The sequence below is a fragment of the Phyllostomus discolor genome, chromosome 1 (assembly GCF_004126475.2).
Source record: "Phyllostomus discolor isolate MPI-MPIP mPhyDis1 chromosome 1, mPhyDis1.pri.v3, whole genome shotgun sequence".
NCBI lineage: Eukaryota > Metazoa > Chordata > Mammalia > Chiroptera > Phyllostomidae > Phyllostomus > Phyllostomus discolor.
Genome location: NC_040903.2, coordinates 57,244,023 through 57,267,674, shown reverse-complemented (window position 1 = coordinate 57,267,674; position 23,652 = coordinate 57,244,023). Strand labels below are relative to the sequence as shown.

Genomic DNA, 23,652 nt, shown 5'->3' with positions numbered 1-23,652 from the left:
CTTTTTGAGTCCTGAGAGTAAGTTTGGACAGTTTTCTCTAATGCAGGAGCACCAGAATGTGCCCAGCTAAGATAGCTGCCAGTGCTTTACTAATTTTCACTGAACAGCATTTTTCAAGTGATTTAGGAGTTCTTAAAAGTTGTTATTATGACTAGTAAAACTTTATTTACCCACTGTGACATCATAGATCTATTGTGTTTATTATTATTTTATTAGCATTTTGTCCATTTCTTTCAGAATGTTCTGTTGATTTTCTGTTGGTATGGCAGTAGCACAATAATCATTTATAAATTATATTATTACCTTACTCAACATTGTATTTTTATTATGGTTTTTAAGTGACTCTAGAAATAATGGATAGTAATTGTAGAAAAATACTTGAAGCTATAAGAACCATTCTTATTGTTTCCTTCACCTTTTCTGTATGCTTAAAAAGATTGACAATATCAACTATGAAATTACCCTATTTTTCACTTAATATAATTTCATATAGACTTAATTGCTTTTCCCTTTTTCAAAATAAATACATTCACATGATTAATAAAAAGCAAGTAAAGCCAAAAAGCCTAAAATATAAAGCAATAATCATGTATTTGCAATTTAGTGGTGCTACCTTCCCATGAGTAGGTCTGTGCTTTTGATGTATTAATTGATATACCTGGAAATGTATCGCTGAACATCTCTGCTCTTTCATTTAGTAATCCATATTCTGAATTTTAGCAATTGTTATTGCATTTCTGGACTCTATCTCCTGTTCCATTCTGGAAGTCTGTCATGCATCTGACAACTGATACCTCACTGCTGCTCACATGGGTAGAATCCACAATTTCCTAGATCCCTGGACCTCCTCTTTCCAACCTCGGTTCTCTGTTTTACACTTCCTGTAATGGTTTGTGCCTTACTTGCATTACCCACTCTACTGATATCATCACATCTTGAGTCCCTTTAGTTCATTTCTCCAAGGAATGAAACCTCCAGATTCTTGCTGAGTGTGTGTGTAAGGAGTGCTCAAGCGGGCTTCTGGTTGTGGATAGTTTGTATATGGGTTGAGAGGGTGTCAAGGCTTTTGATTAGAGACTTCCAAAGGAATTCTGTTTTCTGCCCTTCTGTCACCATCCTACCTCCACTTTCACTGTGCCTTATCCTGTCTGGATTAGTTTGTTCACCTAGCACTTTAGTTTGTGGCTTCCTTAGCATTCATTGCTAAATCAGTTACCATAGGTCACCTGATTTCCATATTGAAAAACTTTACTGAATCTCTTGTTCACCACTCTCTCCTTTTTTCTGTTCTCTTCTTTCTTGTGACTTATACTTCTTTATTCCTTTACTAGCATTTTAATGAAGAGTAATGAGTGAGAGGGAATAAATTTATATATTTAATCTGCCACCTTTCATTCAGCCATAGAGCCTTTCAAAATTATAAAATAGTGCTTTCAAGAATCTTTCTAAAATATTAAACTGTATTACATTATTTTATAGAAGTTTAAAATTTTAGAAATAACTAATGTGTTCTTTAGAAATAGGCAACTTATGATTTCAGATTTAATTTTTATTTCTTGATTAAGTTCTAAATGGCTTTATATTTTTTACTTAACTCACACATTAAAACAAAACAAAACTTTTACTCATATAAACTTAATTACCTAAGTAATAAAATATAAATTATAAATTTAAACCTTTTTGACTTAATGGAGATTTTAAGGGTTTATTTCATGTTTGTGTTTGTGTATTTGAGATGTAATGCTGTGCAAACCCTTAGTGTAGTCTTGAATAAAATTTCATATCTTTATATCCTTCAAAACATTTTCAATAATTGCATCTTTACTTTTTTCCATGCAGAATCATTGGCAGATTAGCATTAGAAAGGAGATTTAGGCATTCTGCATAATGTAAGCCTATATGGGCAAGAACACAAGATATAAATCTTTACTTTTAACACTATTGAAGGAGATCAATCATTGTCTTTTATGACAATCAAATCCCTATTCCAATTATACTGTCATTCATTATTATCATGTGGAATTAGGTAAGAGTTAGAGACTCCTGGTTATAGTCAAATGTTTTTTTCAGAGGGCAGGAAAGATTGATTAAAATGATTTTGAACATCCTGTACAAATGAAGCAGCTCCCTGATGTAATGAATCAATAGAGACTTAGCAGCTTCTCTGAGCTTTGTCGTTATATCTTATTATCAGGTGGAGGTATTGGAAATATCCCTAAATGGCTTTGAGAAAAAAAGAATAAATGGTAGTTTATTACAATGGGATTTCAGAAATAGAACCTATCTGAACTTGTGAGGTAGGGGAAAAATGAATAAAGAAAGCAAGAAGTTGGCCAACTAGATATAAGATAATTGATTCACATATGCAAATCAGACTACATGTACACGTAAGTGGCTAGATGTACAATTACCTGATTTATAAACATAAATGATGCAGCTGCTGCTTTAGAGGCACTTTCAGAAAATTGGCTTGTGACATCAGTACTTTATTCTACAAAATAACTGTTAATTATATCTATTATTTTAGTAAAGCCCAAATGAATTATTTTGCATGAGGGTACCAAAAGAGTGGCCAGAGAAAGGCTGTAACGTTACCCACAGAGTCATGCTAACAATGCTTGGTTTCCCATGTGAGTCTGCATAAAGATGTGTCCTGGAGGGACTGAGCCATTAGCCACACCCCTCATTATTCAGTCTGGCGTGTGGGCAGGCTCCCTACCAGCTTCAACCAAATCCTGTCCAGTGACTTTTTACCATGAAAAGTCTTTTTATCTATATTGCAATCTAGAATTAAAATCCTAAGAAGAATTATGTGTATGCAGATCTTTTTGGGCAGTCTGTTTTCTCTATTATTTAATTATGATTTTTTAAATGATTTCTTTCACTTTGATACAATTTTTTCTTTCTTGTATTTTTTCCTTCATCTTGTTATAAGTTTTGAAGACAAATAATATACAAGCCTGTTTTTGGAAATTCTTTCCTCCTAAATTTTCTATATATTTATTTTCAGACTAAAAATGCTGCCCTGACTTAGTAAAAGAGCACTAGTTGTTAGCCTTCCGAAATTCCAGTTACACAGTTGTAATGAAATGACCTACTAAGAGAAGAAATAGAACATTTTCTGCTGTGGGATCTGATTTGGTATTTTTAGAGAAAGTCTATGGAGATCTTTACTGTCAGTTAACACTTTAGGTTTTTCTAATGATGAAGGCACAAAGAGAGAACTACTTTTTTAATCTCTGTCTCATATTAAGGTACCATACTTATATTAATTTTGCCTATTGCTGTCGCATCTTTTGGCTGATGTGCTTAGTGAAATGTAGATACTGTAGTCCCTCTTATCCATGGGGAATATGTTCTAAGACCTCTAGTGGATGTTTGAAGTCATGCGTAATACTAAACCTTAAATTACTATGTTTTCTCCTACACATATTTACCTATGATAATGTTTAATTTATAAATTAGGCCCAGTAAGAGATTAATAAAAATGATTAATAATAAAATAGAACAAGTATAAAAATATACTGTAATAAGAGTTATGTGAATGTGGTCTCTCCTCTCTCCCTGTCTCAGAATATCTTATTGTACTGTGGATATGCAGCATGGATATGCTGGACGGAGGGATGATTCATGTCTTGGCCTGCTGGGGCAGGACAGCAGTAGAATCCATCACACTACTCAAAATGGCATGCAATTTAAAAGTTGGGAATTGTTTATTTCTGGACTTTTCCCTTTAATACTTTCAGACCATGGTTGACCGTGGCTAATGAAACTCTGGAATATGAAACTGCCAATAAAGAGGGAAACTACTGTACCTCTTTTGGGTTTGTGCTTCCTTTAACTCCTGATGTATACACTTGAGGGCCAGTGGCAAGGGAGATATAGGAAGGTGGGAATTGGTTAGTTTTCTGCATATGCTTATCACTGAAATCAGGAGACTAAAACAGTCAAATGGAGTTAAATGTCATGATGAGCACAGAGGGAAAAACTGAGATATAGCTGTAATTTTCCCCTTCTTTGTTGGATGAGCATCTACATTTTAAATCTGTAAGCAATCCAGTCTTCTTTCTCAGGGACTATTTGCTTAGTGTGCCCCCAGCCATAATGGAGCAAAGGTACAGAGTTAGGACATCTTTCTGTTAAAAGACTCTTTCCCTCATAAACCAATCTGAGGTATAATTGCTCCTTTCACAGTGGCGCTACAGACTGCATTCTGTAATTTGTCTGAGTTGGTCCTGATTTGTTCATTCTTAATAGTGACATTGCTTTCCAATTATGGCAGTTTTTCACTTTGAAATTTTATCCCTTTCAAGGGATCAAAAACTAGAAATTACAAGTGGTATTTGGAAGCCTCTCCAATACATATCTCAGGTAATCGAAGTGTTTTTCACAGACAAATACTACTTTCATATGTCATGCATTATTAGTTACTCTGTCATTATACTTTTTTAAGATTTTATTTATTTATTTTTAGAGAGGGAAAGGAGGGAGAGAGAGAGAGAGAGAGAGAGAGAGAGAGAGAGAAACATCAATGTGCGGTTGCTGGGGGTCATGGCCTGCAACCCAGGCATGTACCCTGACTGGGAATCAAACCTGTGACACTTTGGTTCACAGCCTGCTCTCAATCCACTGAGCTATGTCAGCCAGGGCTTTATTCTGTCATTATACTTACACCTAGTAATCTGTCATGAGGAAAGGAAACATAGGATGATAGAAGGGAAATGAATGAATGGTTTCTATTTGTTGAGCTATTAACCCTTTGAGATCACTACCCTGGAGATAACATGTACACAGAGGAGTCATGCAGTCACTCAGGCTTGTATGTGTGGGAGGGGTCAGGGGGGTGCAGGGCTGAAGTGGGAAGCTGGCTTCCAAGTGGCTCTGACAGGACAGCATTGCTCCTTCTCCGCTTTGGCCACACACAGTCACAGTGGAGAAGTACAAGTGGCAGGATGATTTCCTTTCATGTTCTTGGGCTGGAACCCCAGTCTCCAGCTCTCATATAAAATGCTGTTATTTGGTGTACTTACAACAGAACAGACAGCCAATTACCAAGAGTCATTTCATTTTATGTTTTGTTTAAAGGGCAGTATGGAAGAATAGTTGAAATGTAATCCTGGAAATATAAATTAAATATATAAGTATTCCTTGTCTTTCTTCTCTCAGAGTAATTCAGTGCTTGAAAAAGCCTCTGCTGTCTGAACAGGAGTGCAAGTTCATAGTATCACTTCAGGGGGAAAATATGAGGTTGCCTGAGATGTTATGCCATTTGGTAAATCATGCATATTAAATATTTCTAAGTTCTTTTCTTTTTTAATCGTAGATTAGATTTATTTATTCTGGATTTTATCATAGAATTCTTATTCCTAACATTACCAATGTTTATTGGTGTTTTCCCAAGAATTTTGAAACAGTTTGATTTAATGGAACTGTTTTATATCTTGATTTACTGGTTACATAATTGTATACAATTACCAAAATACATCAAACTACATACTCAAATAAGCCAATTATATTGTATGTCAATAATGCTTTAAAAATACTGCTTCTAGTTTATACACTAGAAAAATAATATGAAAATTTTACCTATTATGAAACTTCCACATTGGGAAACATCTATTAGATGATGATGATGACCATCCTCATTTATCTTATCTGTACCTGATCAAAATACAGATTTTTGTACATTAATATATTTTATTAGAATTAAGTCAAACATACCATACTTTGAAGATGTCCCTTATGTACCTTGTGAAAAGACATCCTTGCCATTTTGTATGTGTGTGCATCCATGCATAAGTGTCCAGAACTTAAGTTTATCCACCCAGTCATTTGTTTATGTATTCCATAGATATCATCTGTTACTTTGGCTCAAGCATTTTGATAGATTCAGGGGCATTCAATAGAGAACAAGGCAAACTCTGTCATCATGGAGCTTACAGGCTAATGGTAGGGGAAGACAATTTAAAACTAAATAACATGTACTGGGTGAGGATGTGGAGAAGAGGGAGTCATTTGCTCTGTTGATGGGACTGCAAATTGGTGCAGCCACTATGGAAAACAGTATGGAGATTTCTCAAAAAAAAAAATCCTAAGAATAGATCTACCATATAACCCAGGAATTCCACTTCTAGGTATTTATTCAAAGGAAAAAAACCACTAACTTAAAAAAGTGTATGCACCCCTATGTTCATTGCAGCATTATTTATATAGTGAAGAAATGGAAGCAACCTAGGTGTCTATTGATAAATGAATGGAGGAAGAAGATGTGGTATATGTGTGCAGTGAAATATTACACAGCAATTAAAAGGAATGAAATCTTACCAACTGTGACAACATGTATGGACCTAGAGGGTATAATGTTAAGTGAAATAAGTCAAACAGAGACAGACAAATACCATATGGTGTTTTACTTCTATGTGGAATCTAAAAGGAACAAAACAAATGAACAAACAAAACAAACAAACAAAAAAAACAGACTTAGAAACAGAGACCAAAGGGATGGTTGCCAGAGTGGAAGGGGTAGAGGGATGGGTGAAAAAGGTGAAGGACAATATAGTCAATAATATTGTAACAAGTTTGCATGGTGATAGGTGATTATTGGAATTAGAGGGGTGATCACATTGTAAGATATAAAAATGTTAAACCACAGCACTAATTTTTTTGCCTTAAGATGCCAATAAAATCAAAGCAAATTGAATCCAATGTAAGCTGAAAAAAGAAATACAAAAGTAAAAATCAGTTAAATAGAAAATAAATAAAAACGATAGAATTAAAAACAAAGTTGGATCTTTGAAAATTTTAATAATAAACTTGATAAATCTCTAGACAGGTCTAGAAAATACAAATTAATAATATTATGGATCAGATAGAGAAAATCACAGTTGAATCTACAGATATTCATATGTTAGTAATAAAATATTCTGAGCAACCTTATATTAATATATTTGGCAGTCTATTGTCTTGTGTCCTTCTTAAAAGACAAACTAAAACTGATGAGAAGAAATAGAAAATACAAATACCTTTATACTAATAAAAAACTTAATTTTTAATTAAAAATCTTTCCACAAGAAAATACCAGGCTCAGTGGATTCACTGGCAAATTCTATCAAGTATTTATAACTTAATTCCAAAGACATATAGAAATATTATTCCTGTATAATTCTATTTCACCTTTCTCCTTTTTGTGCTTTGTTGTTATATATATTGTATGAATAAATGGTACAAAATATATTTATAATTACTGTATATAATGTTTTGTATTTTGAAGAATCTGAGAGGAAAGCAAATATAAATAATCAACTTTGTTATGTTTACTTCTTATTAACAGGCTGACAGTGTTCAAAGGGGAGAGGGGAGGGAATTTCAGGGGAATTTCAGGGGAAAAGGGGAAGAGTTTACAGGAAAAAGTAAAAAAGACACATGGACAAAAACTAGGGGCAGGTGGAAATGGGAGGGAGGTGGGGAGGGCTGGGTGGGTGGGCTGGGATGAGAGTAAAAGATAGAAAATTGTACTTGAACAATAATTAAAATTAAAAAAGAAATAAAAAATAAAAGCTAAAAAATTTAAATAAAATAAAATAAAATAAAACTTCTAGTTTTTTTAATGTTTCTGTAAATTTGAGTTACCATCTGGTGTCTTAAGTACCGCTTTGCTCCAGTTCACTTTTTTCATGTTTTTATTGTTGAACATTTTGCATTTCTATATACTATTGACCCAACAATGCAATTATGTACATTTTGTTTTATACAGTGGTTGTTTAAGTCAGTTAATAAAAATATGCATTTTTTAAATCAGATCATTACTTTTACTGGTGCTCTTTATTTTCTCATTTGCATTGAAAGCACTGTCTATGATCACTTGCTTTCAGCTTGAATAACTTCCTTCAGTATTTCTTATAAGGTGGATCTCATAGCAATGAATTCTCTGAGTTCTGTTTATCTAAAAATGTATTTCTTCTTCACTTTTGAAATATAGTTTGGCTGGAATATGAGATTTTTGTGCACACTTTTTTCTTTAGCAACTTGGATATGTCATCCTTTTTCCTATTGGCCTCTACTACCTCTGTAAGTCAGTAGTTAATCTTAAGGTTCCCTAGTACATGAGAATTCATTTTTCCCCTGCTACTTTCAGTATTTCCTTTTTATCTTAGGCTTTCAATGGTTCTATTTTATGTGACTGGTTGTGAATCTCTTTGTTTTGCTACTTGAGTTAATTGAGTTAATTGGTTGTTTAGATTAATATTTTTTATTAAATTTGGGAAGTTACAGCTATTTCTTCCAAGAATTTTTTCTGCTCTGTATTCTTTCTCCTCTATTCCAGTACTCCCATTACATGTATGTTGGTATGCATACATTTCTCTGAGACTTCATATAATGAAGATATTCTTTCTTCTCTTTTTTCATATTTCATAATCTCTATTGCTCTCTCTTAAAATTTGTGGATTTCTTCTTCTGCCACTTCAAACCTACTATTGAGTTCTTCTAGTGAATTTCTCATTTACATTATTCTACTTTTTAACTCCAGAATTTTTTCCCTAAAATTATTGTTTATTGATTTTAGAGAAAGAGAGGGCGTGAAAGAGAGAAGCAGGAACATCAGTTTGTTGTTCCACCTATTCACACATTCATTGCTTCCTCCTTGTACGTGCCCTGACCAGGACCTGAAAGCAGGGCATACTGGGATGACACTCTAACCACCCAAGCTACCCATCTAGGGCCTTAGTTTTGTTTTTTTATGAGTTCTGTATTTTTATTGGTATTCTCCATTTAATGAGACATTCCCATCATACCTTTCTTCACTTCTTAAAGCATGTTTTTCTTCAGTTCTTTGAACATATTTCTATTGCCTGCTTTGAAGTCTTGGCTAAGTTCAATATCTGGGCCCTCCCACAGGCAGTTTCTGTTGCCTGCTTTTTTTCATTTGAGTGCATGAGATTTTCATGTTTCTCTGCACACCTCATCATTTTGTTCATGGAAAACTGGACATTTTATGCCATATATTTAATATACTGCAGGAACTCTGGATATTAATTCCCTGGGGAAGGGGGTCTTTATGTTATTATTGCTTGTTTATTTTTTTAGTGACTTAGCTGGACTGTTTTAGTGAAATCTGTCCCCCACAATATGAAGCCCCTGATGTTGCTCCTCAAAGGTCACAGCCTTGGGCATGTTCACAGTCACCCTGGGATGACAATGGTTTTAACAGGGCTTCATTTGTATCTTTCTCTGATCTTTTTATTAGGCTGTGTGCCTCTGTTGATATAACATCCAGCTATGGGCTCCAGTAATTGTCAAGAACTTCCTTCATTGTTTTCCACAATGTATGTCCTAGAGTATAATTTTTTTAAAAAAGATTTTCTTTATCTTTAGAATGAGGGAAGGGAGGGAAAAAGAGAGGGAGAGAAACGTCAACGTGAGAGAGAAACATTGATCAGTTAGTTGCCTTTCCTATGCTCCCTGACAGGGACTGAACCCGCAGCCCAGGCATGTGATCTTACCAAGAATCAAACTGGCAAACTTTTGCTTTGCAGGATGACAGCCAAATAACTGAGCCACACTGGTCAGAGTCTGGGTTATAAATTGATTCACAGTCTGGTCCAGTTAAATTCAGGTCTCTCTGAATGGGTTGTTTTTTAAGGCTGGTCTTTGGGGTCTTCAAAGCTGATACTGACCCCAGGCAACATATTCTTACCTGTTTCTTTTCTGAATCTCTCTTCCAAGCCAACTTGTCTATGGTTAGCTGCTTGCTCTCATGCGGCTACCAACCTCCTTGTAATTACCTAGGTCTCCACTATTTTTAAGAGTAGCCTATGCTTGAACTATCTCATATGCTCTCCCAAATAAAGTCAAGTCCCTTGAGGAGAGTTTTGGAGCTCTCTGTTTTTATGGCCTGCCTCTCTCCCTGGGCAAAATATCTAAGCCACTATTCTTGAGTTGGCAGCAGGAACCGTGGCCTCCATCTGTTGGAGAGACACTCTGTTTTATTATCAGGGTTATAGACCAGAGAGGTAGATTCTGGTCTTCTTAATTTGTGTCTTCGCCATGGTGTGAGGTCAGTGTTGACCATTATTATTCTTGGCTTTCCACTCTTGAGTTACAGCTCAATTTTATGGATGGGGGCTGGGTAGAAGGAGCTTCTTACACACACCTGAGTTTTAGTTCTATGACACAGAGTTGGGGAGAAGGTGAGAAATGCTGGTGGTCTGTTTGTCTCAGTAAGGTTCTGTAGGCCTTGGATGGGAGCTGGGGGAAGAGGAAACCCCATCTTCTTGGAATCACTTCTCCAGAGTAGAGCTTTTGTCACTGTGCTGGTCAAAGGTGGGGAGAGTGGCTCTAGTGTCCCAGACTTTTGCTGCTCTTACTAAGATTTAGTTTTATTCTTGAATGTTTCTTCACTTGCTATATGCCCTTATAATATTTCAGAGATTTTAAATGGCTGTTTATTTTTATAATTTTTGCCAGGTATAGTTGTTTCACTGGATAATGGGTCTACAGAATTCTTCACATCACCATCCTAGGAAAAATGTCCTATTAAATCTTTAAAAAAGAAATAATGAGTCTTGTTGACTCATTTGTGAGACCAGCATCATACTGACAAAAGAGTATAAAGATATTGCAAGAAAAGAATACTATATTCTAACATTCTGCATGACCATAGATGCAAAAATCCTTAACGAATCACACCCAGTAATATATAGAAAATGTTTAATGCATCATAACTGAGTGGGATTAATCCCAGTAATGCTGGCTTATTAAAACATTAAAGTAAGTCTGTTAAATATTGAAATTCACTGTATCATATAATTCACTGTATGAAGAGAAAGAGAAGAAAATCATGAAAAATACACCCAAATTCAGCACCCATTAGTGATACTCTCAGAAAACTAGAAATAGAAATTTCACTTAATAAAGTGCATTTACCCATTTTTTGCTTAATTTCCTTTTCTATTTATTTTATTGTTGTTCAAATACAGTTTTCTGCCTTCCCCCCATTTACCCATTTTTTTAAAGTGAGCAAAAAATGTGGACTCTCACAAAAACTTTATGTTCAATGTCTCTGGTCTTCAGAGAAGTTCAAATTAAAACCACAGTGAGATTACCAGTACACATCAACTAAAATGGCTAAAATTAAAAAAACTATTAGTCCCAATATTTTTGAAGTTGCGAAGCAAATAGAAGTTTTATACATTGCTTAGGCAGTGTGAAATGATGCCCTTACTTAGAAACAGCACAGCAGTCTTGTAACATCATATACACACTTACCATATGATACAAAATTTTCACTAGTGGGCATTTGCTAAAGATTAGTTTCTGCAAAAACACTTGTAAAATAAGTAAAGTAAAAACTAGAATGAATATTAGTAAATAAAGGTTTTTGTTTTTGTAACCTTTCATGGAATACTGTAGACTAAGTAAATGGCTTTTGAGTATTCTTAGAATAAACAAAAACAATTGAAAAACAGCAAAAAACAGAGATGCCAACTGCAGATATTAGTCCTTTTTTTCAGAAATTTCAGTTAAAAAAATCTCATATCCTCTTTTAACATGGTAAAGACAGAATACATTTAGAAAAATTATAAAGGCTGACTTTGGAGGTTAATTATAATGATCTATTTATAGAATATCATCCCTTTTGATTTAGGGTTTCTTTTTTTAATGTTTGACGAGAGCTTAAGTAGAGTTCATTTTCAGTGCTGCTCTGTTATTTAATTAGTGTAGCTCTGGTTTAAGAAAATCACACTTCAGTTTATTCTTTTAAAGAACATTCCAGAATGTCAAATAGTTGGACTCATACAGTATGTAGCCTTTTCAGATTGCCTTCTTTCACTCTTGTATAAGTAAAATAACATATATTTAAGATTCCTCTCTTCTTGGTGTTGGCAACTAGATTTTAAACTCAAAGCAGAGTTGTATTATCTGGTTCTTAGAAACTTTTGACTAGTAGCAAAGTGAACTGTAATAACAGGACATTTACATACAATCCAAACCTCACACCATGTACAAAAATTTACTCAAAATGGATCATAGACCTACCAATGTGTAAAACCTAAAACTATAAAACTTCTCAAGAAACTACAGAAAAAATTTCGTACACTGCTTGTGGGAATACAGAATGGTATAGCTACTTTGGGAAATAGTTTGGCAATTGCTTAGAAGATCAAACATATGACCCATTAGACCCAGCCATTCTTTCTCGTAGATATTTAGCCAAGAAAAATGAAAATTATATTCTCATAAAAACCTATATGTGAATGTTTAATAGTTATAATTGCCCAAAGCTAGAAACAATTCAAATATCTTTCAATTAGTGAATGAATAAGCAAACAGTGATTTATCTATTTAATGGAATACTCAACATCACAACAGACAAAAACAATATTATTAAAGCAGCATTTAAAAGGATGTGTGGGGGGAAAATGGAGACAACTGTACTTGAACAACAGTAAAAAATGTGAAAAAAAGGAATGTGCAACAACATAGATGAATCTTAGATTCATTATGCTAAGTCAAAGAAGGCAGATTTAATGGGCTGCACACTTATGATTCAATTTCTATGTCAAAAACTATGGGGACATAAGGTGGGTTAATGGTTGCCAATAGGTAGGGGAGGAGTGTGACTACAAAGAGACATGAAGGAAGATTTTTAGGTGATGCATTTGTTCTGTATCTTGATTGTGGTTGGTAGTGGTTATGTGACTAATATCAACTTGGCCAAAAATTTTATTTGTTTTTTTCCATAAGATGATTCTAGCAGTGCTTAGTTGTCTTTAATTTCATTCAAACAATTTTGTTACATTGTATTGTGACAGCTATCATATCAGCATGCATTTTTAATGCCATTTTAATATTGAAGATGGAAGAAAATACACAACATTTTTGGCACATTATGCTTTATTATTTCAAGAAAGGTAAAAGCACAACTGAAATGAAAAACTGATTTGTGCAGTGTATGGAGAAGGGGCTGTGACTGATCAAAGATGTCAAAAGTGGTTTTTGGAGTTTCTTGGTACTATTGACATTTTGGCCAAATAATTCTTTGCTGTCAGGCTGTCTTATGCATTGAAAGATGTTTAGCAGCACACTTGGTGTCTACCCACTAGACGCCAATAGAGGAAGATAGCTGACACACTTAAAATATCCAAGTCAATAAAGTTACTGGTGAAAATGAAAAATGTATCTTTTATTTTACAAAAAAAAACTAAATGGACTTTTGGCCAACCCAATACATTTGTCAAAATTCAAAATTGTATACTAAATTGGGTGAATTTTATTATATGTAACTTATACTTCAATATACCTTACTGTATGTATATTATTAAAAATTATGTATTCTAAACTTTAACGGATGGGGAAAGTAACTGTTTTAAATAAAAATTGATGTCAGAAAGTAAAACTTGAACTGCTTAGTGTAAATTGTATAGTTGCATTAGTACTTACATTTCACTTAAAATTTTTATTTACTGAGCATTCTTTGAGTTCCTTTATTCCCCCCATAACATTCTAGCTGCTTATTCTGCATTAACATAATAGTCAACCACAGAAGAGGCAGCCATGGAGAGGCAGATTTTGGAGAAACAGGAAAAGACAGTTAGCCTCTCTGCAGTGATTTTTAGAAAGTTTTAAACTGGTCTTGAAACTTCATCCCTTTAAATAAATACCTTGCAATGTAAAGGGCTCTAACTTCTTTTCAGTCAGTTTTGAGTCATTTCGTGAACCGATCATGCTGACACTTCTCTACTGCCACAGCAGACCACTGTGCTGTCCGTCCAGTTAGAGGGCATTCCCTCTTCTTGATATAGAAGAAAACACAGGTTTTTCATGTCTTCGAATGTAGAAAGACACTGGTTATAAGTGGGGCTCCATCCAGTTGTTCATTTGTAAGTTCAAGTTTATATTTTAAAGCTTTCCCTTATAGAAACAGCATCTTACACGATGGTTGGATCAGCCAGCCAGCCCATGAAGCACATTTGCAGGGTCACTAAGCAGTGTGGTGTCGACTCCACAGTCAGACTGCCTGAGTTCATGTCCTAGCTCTGTCACCGCTTGGGTGGCCTTCTGCAAGTTACTTTCCTACTTAGTACCTCAGTTTTCCCCTCTTTAATATGGTGATGATAATAATACCTATTTCAGAGAATTGTGAGTCACAGAGATAATAATATAAATGGATTAGAAATATGCCTGGCACAAAGGATATGTTCATTCGTCTATGAAACCAAAAGGATGATGAAAATAATCACTTGAAAGAAAAAAAAGGGACAATTTTTAAAAATGTTTTGGGGAAACCTTTTATAGCAAGTACTTAAAATACCATATTCATTTTAATATTAATCTTGAAATATTCTTTTATAGCTGTGCAATGGAGGATCAGTGACTGATCTTGTGAAAGGATTTCTGAAAAAGGGTAAAAGAATGAACGAGCCCATAATTGCCTATATTTTACGTGAAGCACTAATGGTAAGGCAATTTAAATTGTTTGTGCATTAATTATGAGGCAGTTCTAGTTAAATGAAAAATGTGGATCATATTTTTAGAAAACTATTACTACATTAGTATGTATTGGTGCAAGAATATATGCAAAATCTAAAATGTTTAGCACACTAAATCTTCTTTCCATTAGAAATCTACCCTCCTTGTGTCAGTAGAACCTTGAGTTCTGATCTCCTAAGTGTATTTCTGAGATTGTGATTATGATGAAGGTAGACCATGCGTATTTTTTACAAAGAGTGAGGCTTTTAGTTGCTAGTATTTAATATAAGTATATAGAATGTTTTCTTTTGAGAACAACACATTTTAATAAAATATTTGATAAAAGCTGAGGGCATGCCCACTTTTAGGAATTTTTATATAATCCAAAATGTCAATGACATAATTTTATATGACTCATTCATTATTAAATATTGAAGAATGCTTGAATGTTAATTTTCACTGTGTTTCTATTGGTTTTGCACAAATGCATCCATCTAAAAAATGTTTTTTTGTTTGATCCTTTCTTTAAAAAGAAATATTTTCACCCTGGCTGGTATGGCTCAGTTGATTGGGGCACCATCCCTTAAGTCAAAAGGTCATGGGTTCAATTCCTGCTCAGGGCACATGCCTAGGTTGCAGGTTTGGTCTGTTCAGGCATGCAAGAAGCAACTGATCAATGTTTCTCACATCAATGTTTCTCTCTCTCTCCCCTCGCTCCCTTTACCTCTCTGTGAAATCAATAAGCATGTCCTCAGGTAAGGATAAAAAAAATAGAAAAATAAAATAAAATAAAAAGAAATATCTTCTACATTCTAGGGACTTCAGCATTTGCATAACAACAAAACTATCCACCGTGATGTAAAAGGAAATAACATCTTGTTGACTACTGAAGGTGGAGTTAAACTGGTAGATTTTGGTAAGTTTTTTTTGAAATGCATGAGTTTGGACTACAAAAATGAGTAGTATGATATGATTTGATCACTTTCCATTTGCCTTTCTTTCCAGACATTGAAAGTAGAGGAAAAAGCTATATCTCCTTGAGGTTAGAAAGTGCAGAAATTTTTTAAAACTTGGCTTTCAATATGTAATTAGTAATCAACTGTTTTCATATGCTTGTTTTCAGTTTTCATTTTGACAAACAAGAACTGTAATTACAGCTATCAGAATAAAATCTATCTATTAAAAAAATTGGCAAATGTGTGATTCCCAAAAGAGTGTTTTCTTTCAAGTCAGCTAGCTCGTGCCCATAACACCACTATAGCAGTGTGTGTGTGGTTGATTCCCTAAAATAGAGGGCATCCCAAATGATTACCCTAAGCCTAAAATGTGACAGCCTTTACCAGTAATTGCTTTACAAATGGGCATGTGCTCAAATCAAGGATTTTGAAATGGGAGGGGAAATCTTCAAAAGTCTCTGGGAAAATTTTTTCTCTCCTGAGAAGGAGGCACAAGGGAAAGATGGTCTTTTTCTTCCTCGGGACCTCGGGACCCTCTGTGTCTTACTGTGATGCCTAAACTGCTATAGCCACCTTGTTCTGCCATGAGATGTTCCATTTCAAGTGGAAAGCCAACCCTGAGAAAGGCAGAGCTGAGGACAGGAAGAACAAGGGTCTTTGATGACATAATCAAGCTACTAAATCAACCAACTTTGGAGCCTGCCCTAGTTCTGCACCTTTTGTTATGTGAGATAATGAATTTTCATATTTACTAGTAAGCCAACTTGGAGTTTCTGTGTCTTAAACTCTAGGGCACCCTAGCTGATACCTGTATTCTTCATCTGGGTGGTGATTTACCTGTTTTGACAGTGCTCTCCCACACCTCCTCTCACAAGATCCCTACTAATAATACCCAAATCCTGTAAGGGTGGGCATAATTGTTCTAAGACATCTCCATGTCCTTCCATCATTCTTCCTCTTTCCTTGCCCTGCACTCTGGCTGGGAAAGGTGCCCTTCCGTGTGCTTCTGTACATTATATATTTCTCCATTTTTGTGTTTGTCACATAGAATTATAATGATCTCTTTGATCATAAAAAAAGATACTTAGAAAGATAGATAAACTAGTGTTTGAGCAGTGGGACTATGTCTTATTCTATCGACCCAACATTTTAGATATTAGTAGTTCAGTGAGTGATCACTGAATGAATGAATCTTCTTTCATTTTGCATTTTGGAAACTGAAGCTAAGAGAAGTTCATTGGTTAATTTTAGGAATGAATTTTTTTATACCCTCTTATGTAGTTCTCTAAAGATCTAGTTTAATTTAGGAATGAATCTCAGACTATCTATAGAGAGGAATGGATAACTGGCAGACTAGCATATCTTTCAAACAAACATGCATATGCCTTTTCTTTTTCCTCAGATGAGCTTTTGAAAACTACCAAGCAGCTGTGAGTTTGACAGTTTATTCCTGATTAATAACAGGGACACAGGTAGTCTGTGTTGCTAGTTGAGTTCAAAGCTGTGTATTTGAACAATTTGGCTAGGTTAGGATACTAATAATAAATTGTGCCTGAAATTAAACATACGTGCACACACACACACACACACACACACACACAATGCTCTTCACTGTTCCGTGGACCCTGACTCTCCTCAGAAAATAATTCTGGCTCCCCTCTAACAGACCCAAATGGATAATTTAATATTTAACTGGATATCTCATGAATTAACTAATTCTCTTGCTCTAAAAAGTGGTTACAGCATATATACCCTAGACAAAAGTGTTAAGGAAGTATAAGTGAACAGCTTCTCAGTCATGAAAGAAAACCTCAGTAAACCAGTAGTTTTGAGAAGTACAAGTTCCTGGGATATCCTTCAAAGTAATGTAGATTAAAAACATATGCCCAGATAATAAATAAGGTGACCCTTTATGTGATATCTTATAAGGTAGTCATAAGTTGGAAAGCTGACAAAAATAAGAGCTTTGGTTTTAAATTAATTGACTTAAAGACTTAACTTTCAGCAGCATTTAGAAGAGGGTCCCTGCCTGTTAAATGTGTTCCTAGGTCTCATACTAAAGTGCTAGTGTTTGTATGTAAGATAATGTGTATATTTCTGTCTTCCATTGTAAAAGGACATGGATTCAGTTCACCTAAAATGATTTGTAGGTTTTCATATGAATTAAAATCTGAGGACAGAGGTGCATGCATTATCAAACTTCTCAAGGGCAGAAGGAATAGATGTGGTAAACCACAGACTGCAGAATCAAACTGAAAATCAATGTCCTCATTTTATGATTAAATCAATTTTTTAGAGAAGACTATAGATAAATGTAAAGGTTTTAGAATACACATTATTTGAATTTCTTGCCTCGTAAAATAGATGGTAAGCTCATTATTGGGTACTGAAGACCTGTACTGGGATGGCCTCCAGTCCTGAAAATGTCCAAAATCAAGCTCCACCACCTCATCTATCCCCAAAAATCTGCTCCCTATCAAGAATTTCTTGCCTTAGAGAATTGTCATGTCTGTTTTGTTGTTCAAGCTATAAATCTTAGACTCATCCTTGAGACTTCTCTTGTGTTCACCCTCATCTATACTGAGTCAGAAAACTCAGGCTCTGTAGTATGCACGTATAGCCTCAGATTCCATCTTAGTTGCTCCTCCTGAGTCCCAGCCATCATCTCTGACCTGGGCCTCTGGGCTTCTGTAGTTACACTTTACCAACCTCCCTGCATCTAGTCTCATTCTCTTCCTCCCAGTCCATTTTCCACACTGCAGCCAGAGGGACCCTTTCAGAAAACACACATGTTCCAGCCACTCTCTTGCTCACTATTCTCTTCAGCTGCTTCTTCTTAGCCCTTGGGAAGGACTTTCCTTATGGTCCTCTGTGCTGGCACAGACTAAGCACTGAGTGAGTGATAACTTTTTTATACCTCTGGTGCTTGTAAGGTACCTTCGCCCCTGTTGTCTAAAAGCCTGGTCAGCTTCTCTCGGTTCATTAAATGTACCACACTCTTTCTCAGTTTGGGCTCTGGCACATGTAGTTGAGCCCTTCAGAGTACTTGAAAATTTGATTACTTCCAAGTACTTTCAGGAGTACTCCAAAATTTATTAGCATGAGTTCCACTTTTGCCCATCTAAAAATATGATCTTCACCTCAGTCTGACTGAGGCATCTCTCTGTCTAGGGTGAGATTAAGGTTTATTCTAGAAGGAATGCAAGAAAATGAGTGAGATAATGTTCAGTTTTTAACATTAGAAAATAGGAATCTGTAGCAAGACCCAGGCTATCAGTTGAAAAAGTTTTGCCTAAATTGCTCTAACTTCTTTAGCATCTGGAGAGAGAACTTCCAAGGACACAGCTAACTTCTTTTTGCCAGCTGAGTGCCTTCCTAACACCTAATACCTATACTTTGTGTAGCTAGCCAGTTGTCACACTTGATTGTAACCATATTTTTAATTTGACCACCTTCTCTGCCAAGCTATACGCTTCATGACGACAGGGCTTTCCATCTGGTCTATCACTTTGTCCCTAGAACCAAGCCTGGTACTGGCATATCGAAAGGGCTCAATAAATACTCTTGAATAATTGAATGAGAAGTAGGATTTTCTACACAATTCTGTGACCTTGAGAAAGTCACTAAAAAACTCTAAGGACATCAATCTGCTCATCTACAAGTATTTTTAAAAGCCATACAGTTGATTGCTATGAAGAGTAAATGGGGAGATACAAAACTATTTAGTAAAGTTACTGACATTTTATAATTTTTTAAATATCTGAGTTATTACCCTTATTATGAAATTATAATCTCATGTAGCCACCAGCTCAGTGTTATACACAAAGTAGGTACACAATAAATAGTAAATAAGTACTTTATTAAATAGTTGCTAAATAATGCAAATTATTATAATGAAATTATAATTTAATTATACATTATATAATGATTAGTTATAAATTATATATAATTTCATTATAATTAATGAAAATTATTTGAGTTCCTAAAAGACATGCTTCTTTCTGTTTTTTTTTTTAAAAACTTTTGCTATAGTAAATTCAGTATTACTTTAAATAGCAAGCTTTTATTTAATTACACGAAAACTTGGATTCAGTTTGGTAATACTAGTTAAGAAAATCTTTCGGGTTTTTTGCTAAGTGGGATATGCTTTCACAGAGAACCACTAGACACCTCAGAGAGCAAAAAGACAAGTGAGCTTGTAAATGTTATTAATGAAATACATTAGCAGTCACTGGTGTGTGATCAATCAATAAATAATATGACCTCCCAGGAGGCAACCCCCTTCAGGCAAGTCAACCAATGTCTGAAAAAGCAGCCCTTGTCCAGAATAAAAAAGTGAGAGACTAAATTTGAAGGGCAGTTCTTGGTTCTCATTTCTGTGGATTTCTTTCTGGGGAATTTCATTTCTGATAGGTTGGTTAACATTTCAATATGAAAGTACAGAATGTACTTCATGTGATTTATTTATACATTGTTCTTACGACAGAATATTTTATGGCTTTAAATCTCTTATTACCCACATGCCCAAATTTAGACCAAATCTCCAATGAGTAATATAAGTCAAAGAGAAGTTGTGATTTATTTATTAAGACCCACTTTTTAGTATCAAGTAAGGCAATTACATCTGAACTTAAAATTTTTGAAGTTCCCTTTATTCCTTCCTTTCTTCTCAAGTAATCCAGAACAAAAGCTTTTAGGTGAGGTAGAGCAAGCATGAAGTGCAAGGTGTAGCATGTGGTTGGATGTGAAACAGGTGAGGGAGGCATTCGTGTTGGGAGGGTGGTGGTAGTGGTGGCTTGGATGAGTATTGAGTCCCTGAATAAGACAAGGAGAGAGTTTGTTTAGGAGGACTATGGTGATCCTAGTCAGGTTGTCAGAATCTGAGCTAAGTAACAGAGGCATCTGCACAGTAGTCAAGATGGAGACAAGAGTTTGGTTGCATAAAGGGGGGCTTAATACAATCAGGAAAAAATAATAGGGACAGTGGGAACCAGGTTTCTTACCATTGGAGAAAAGAATAACAAATGAAAAGGGAAAAAAAACTGAACCCAATGGTGTTGGATTGGAATCAGAGAGGTCAATGTGAACTTGTGGTTTTCAATATGTGTAGATGGATATATTGTCAAAATAAATACAGCATGTGTGAGGGTGTATGTGTGTATACATGCTACCTAGATGTTTCCACTAAGAAGTCTTGCAAGCATTGATGCCTCAAAGGCAAGCACATCAAGTAGCTAACTCAGATTTTAAATATAATTCCTAACTAAGAAGAAGCAAGGATTCTTGGAGAAAGACTGGTTTTCAGGGCTATACAAGATGAACCTGGACCTTAATGTGCCAAAAGTAAGGAAATGTTCAAAGAATGATAGAGACATGTCAAAAGGTATACAGAAGCCAAACTGAAGCTATTCTCACTGATCACATCTTGGAGCTTCAAAATGATAGTAACTATGGTAACAGTGGTAACACACTGAATGAAATAGAAATCCATTAATCTATATTTTCATACCTACATGAATAAATGAATGAAAAGAAGCAAAACCCAAGAGCTTAAAAATGTCAAGGTCATAAAATTCAAGGAAAGGTTAAGGAACTGCTCCATATTAAAGGATATCAAAGAGACATGACAACTAAATTCAACACATGATCCTGCTTTGGATCCTTTTGTTGTAAGAACATATTTATGACACTTGAAGAAATTTGGATGATGTCTATAGGTTAGATGGTAGAAATATATCTGTTAAAATTTCCTGACTTAATGAGTCATGTTATGGGTGTTTAAGGAAATGCCCATATTTGTAGCAATTACACACTAGAGTATTTTGGGGTAAGGGACATCATGTAACCTACTTACACTCAAATGATTTAGATAAAAATTATTTGTGCTTTTCTTGCCAATTTTTCTCTAAGGTTGAACTTAATGTCAAAATTTTTTTTAACCATGCAGTAGAGTTGGAGAATTAACAGAGAATTCTAAAGATGTTTGTGTATATATACATGTCTAAATATTATAATATATATGTAAAATATATATATCAGGTAGTTGAATAAATCTTGAAAATTTGAAAGCTAGTGCTTTATATAAGTAATATGTTGAGCTCAAACCTCACCCACAACTACAGTATCTTCCAGGCAATCATAGCTGAACTGGCAGGGACAGAATGTCAGGTTCCTGATGGAGGCCCTGATCCAGTCAAGGGCTAACATATCAACCAAACAGGGAGGTTGGAAGACGGCAGCTAAATAGGTGGAAGCTGAGTTCTCTAGCACCCAACTGATCTTCTGACAAAAAAAAAAAAAACAACTGAACAATCAATAGTCAAAACTGCGCCATCAATAATCAAAGCCCAAGTACAATAAGAGAGCCCACATAAGCTGAATAAAGGGCATCACTAGAGCATCTAGATCAGGAGATTAAAGAGATTGCATCACTGAGTCCCACAAAACTCCTACCACAGAAGGCCACTCCACAAAGAAAGACAGTCAAAACAGAGCATTCTAACATGCAGAAAGAAACAAAAAAAAGAGTCCCCCAAAATGGGGAGACAAAGAAATAACCTCCAATCAAAAGGAAAGGAGAAATCCCCAGAAAAAGAGCTAAATGAAATTGAGGCCAATGACTTATCGGACATAGAATTCAAAATAATAGTTATAAGGATGCTCAAGAGACTCAGTGAGAACTACAAGGAACTTTATGGAGGTACAAGGAATTTAGTGGGAACTACAGCAGCATGAAAAAGGACACAGAAGCTATGAATAAGAACCAGGGAGAAATGAAGAATACAATATCTGAAATGAAGTATACACTAGAAGGAATCAAAAGTGGGTTACATGAAGAAGAGGACAAAATCAGCAAGCTGGAATAGAAAATAACATCCAGTCAGAACAACAAAATGAAAAAAAAGATTCAAAAAGAATGAGGATAGTTTAAGGTAGCTTCAGGACAACATGAAACATTACAACATTCACATCATAGGAATATCAGAAGGAGAAGAAAAGGAGCAAGGGATAGAAAGGCTGTTTGAAAAAATAATGACAGAAAACCTCCCTCATTTCATAAGGGAAAAAGTCACACAATTTCAGGAAGCACTTATGGTCCCCATAAAGATGAACTCAAAGAGGCCCATCCAAGGCACATCATAATTAAAAAGGAAAAATTTAAAGACAAAGTATCTTAAAGACAACAAGGGAGAAACAGCTAGTAACATACAAGGGAGCTCTGATGAGGCTATCAGCCAATTTCTCAACAGAAACCCTACAAGCCGGAAGGGAATGACAGGAAATATTCCAAGTAATGAAAAATAAGGACTTACAACCAAGACTACTCTATCCAGCAAGGCTCTCAATTAAAATGGAAGTTGAAATAAAGAGCATCCCAGACAAAAGAAGGCTAAAAGAGTACATCTCCACCAAGCCAGCAGTGACAGAGAACCTAAAGGGACTGGTATAAGAAGAAGAAGAGAGAGAGGGAAACACAGGTATGGAATAATTGGCAATGAATAATAATCTTAAATGTAAATGGGTTAAATGCTCCAATCAAAAGACATAAGATAGTTGAATGGATAAAAAGTCATGACCCATATATATGCTGTCTACAAGAGACCCACCTCAGAACAAAACATCTACACAGACTGAAAAGCAAAGGGATGGAAAAAGTATTTTAAGAAAACAGACAAGAAAAAAAAGCAAGGGTAGCAATGCCTATGTCAGACAAAATAGATTTCAAAACATGAGACATAAAAAGAGACAAAGAAGATCACTACATAATACTTAAGGGGGTCATCCATCAATAGGACATAATCCTAGTAAACATATATGCACCCAACATAGTAGCACATAAATATATAACAAAAATCTTGGAGGACTTCAAGAAAGACTGACGGCAACACAGTCATCATAGGGGATTTTAACACCGCACTGTCAACAATGGATAGATCTTCCAAACAAAGAATCAACAGGATTTTGTGGCATTTTTGTGGCAAAGGATATTGTGGCATTGAATGACACTCTAAATCAAATGGACTAAATTGACATATGCAGAACCTTTCACCCAAGAGAAGCAAAATCCACATTCTTTTCAAATGCACATGGAACATTTTCAAAGATAGACCACATGGTAGGACACAAAATAACCTCAATAAATTCAAGAAAATTGAAATCATATCAAGCATGTGCTCAGATCACAATGGCTTGAAACTAAAAACCAACCTTAAAGAAAAAACTCAAA

The 23,652-nt window shown here is 35.1% G+C and overlaps 1 protein-coding gene and 1 long non-coding RNA gene across 2 annotated transcripts in view; one reads left to right on the top strand and one right to left on the bottom strand.

Annotated features, from left to right (window-relative positions):
• The window catches only part of MYO3A (myosin IIIA), a 204,354-nt gene that overhangs the window by 3,805 nt on the left and 176,897 nt on the right, over positions 1–23,652 (top strand). Inside the window, exons 3-4 of the mRNA XM_028507652.2 lie at positions 14,353–14,457; positions 15,286–15,385. Of these exons, the coding sequence (XP_028363453.1) occupies positions 14,353–14,457; positions 15,286–15,385 (205 nt within the window). The remainder of the gene's footprint in view (positions 1–14,352; positions 14,458–15,285; positions 15,386–23,652) is intronic.
• Positions 2,150–23,605, bottom strand: LOC118500025. The gene is made up of 3 exons (XR_004902551.1): positions 23,458–23,605; positions 4,363–4,366; positions 2,150–2,159 (listed from the first exon to the last, which is right to left on the bottom strand). It is a non-coding gene; the product is annotated as an uncharacterized LOC118500025 (long non-coding RNA).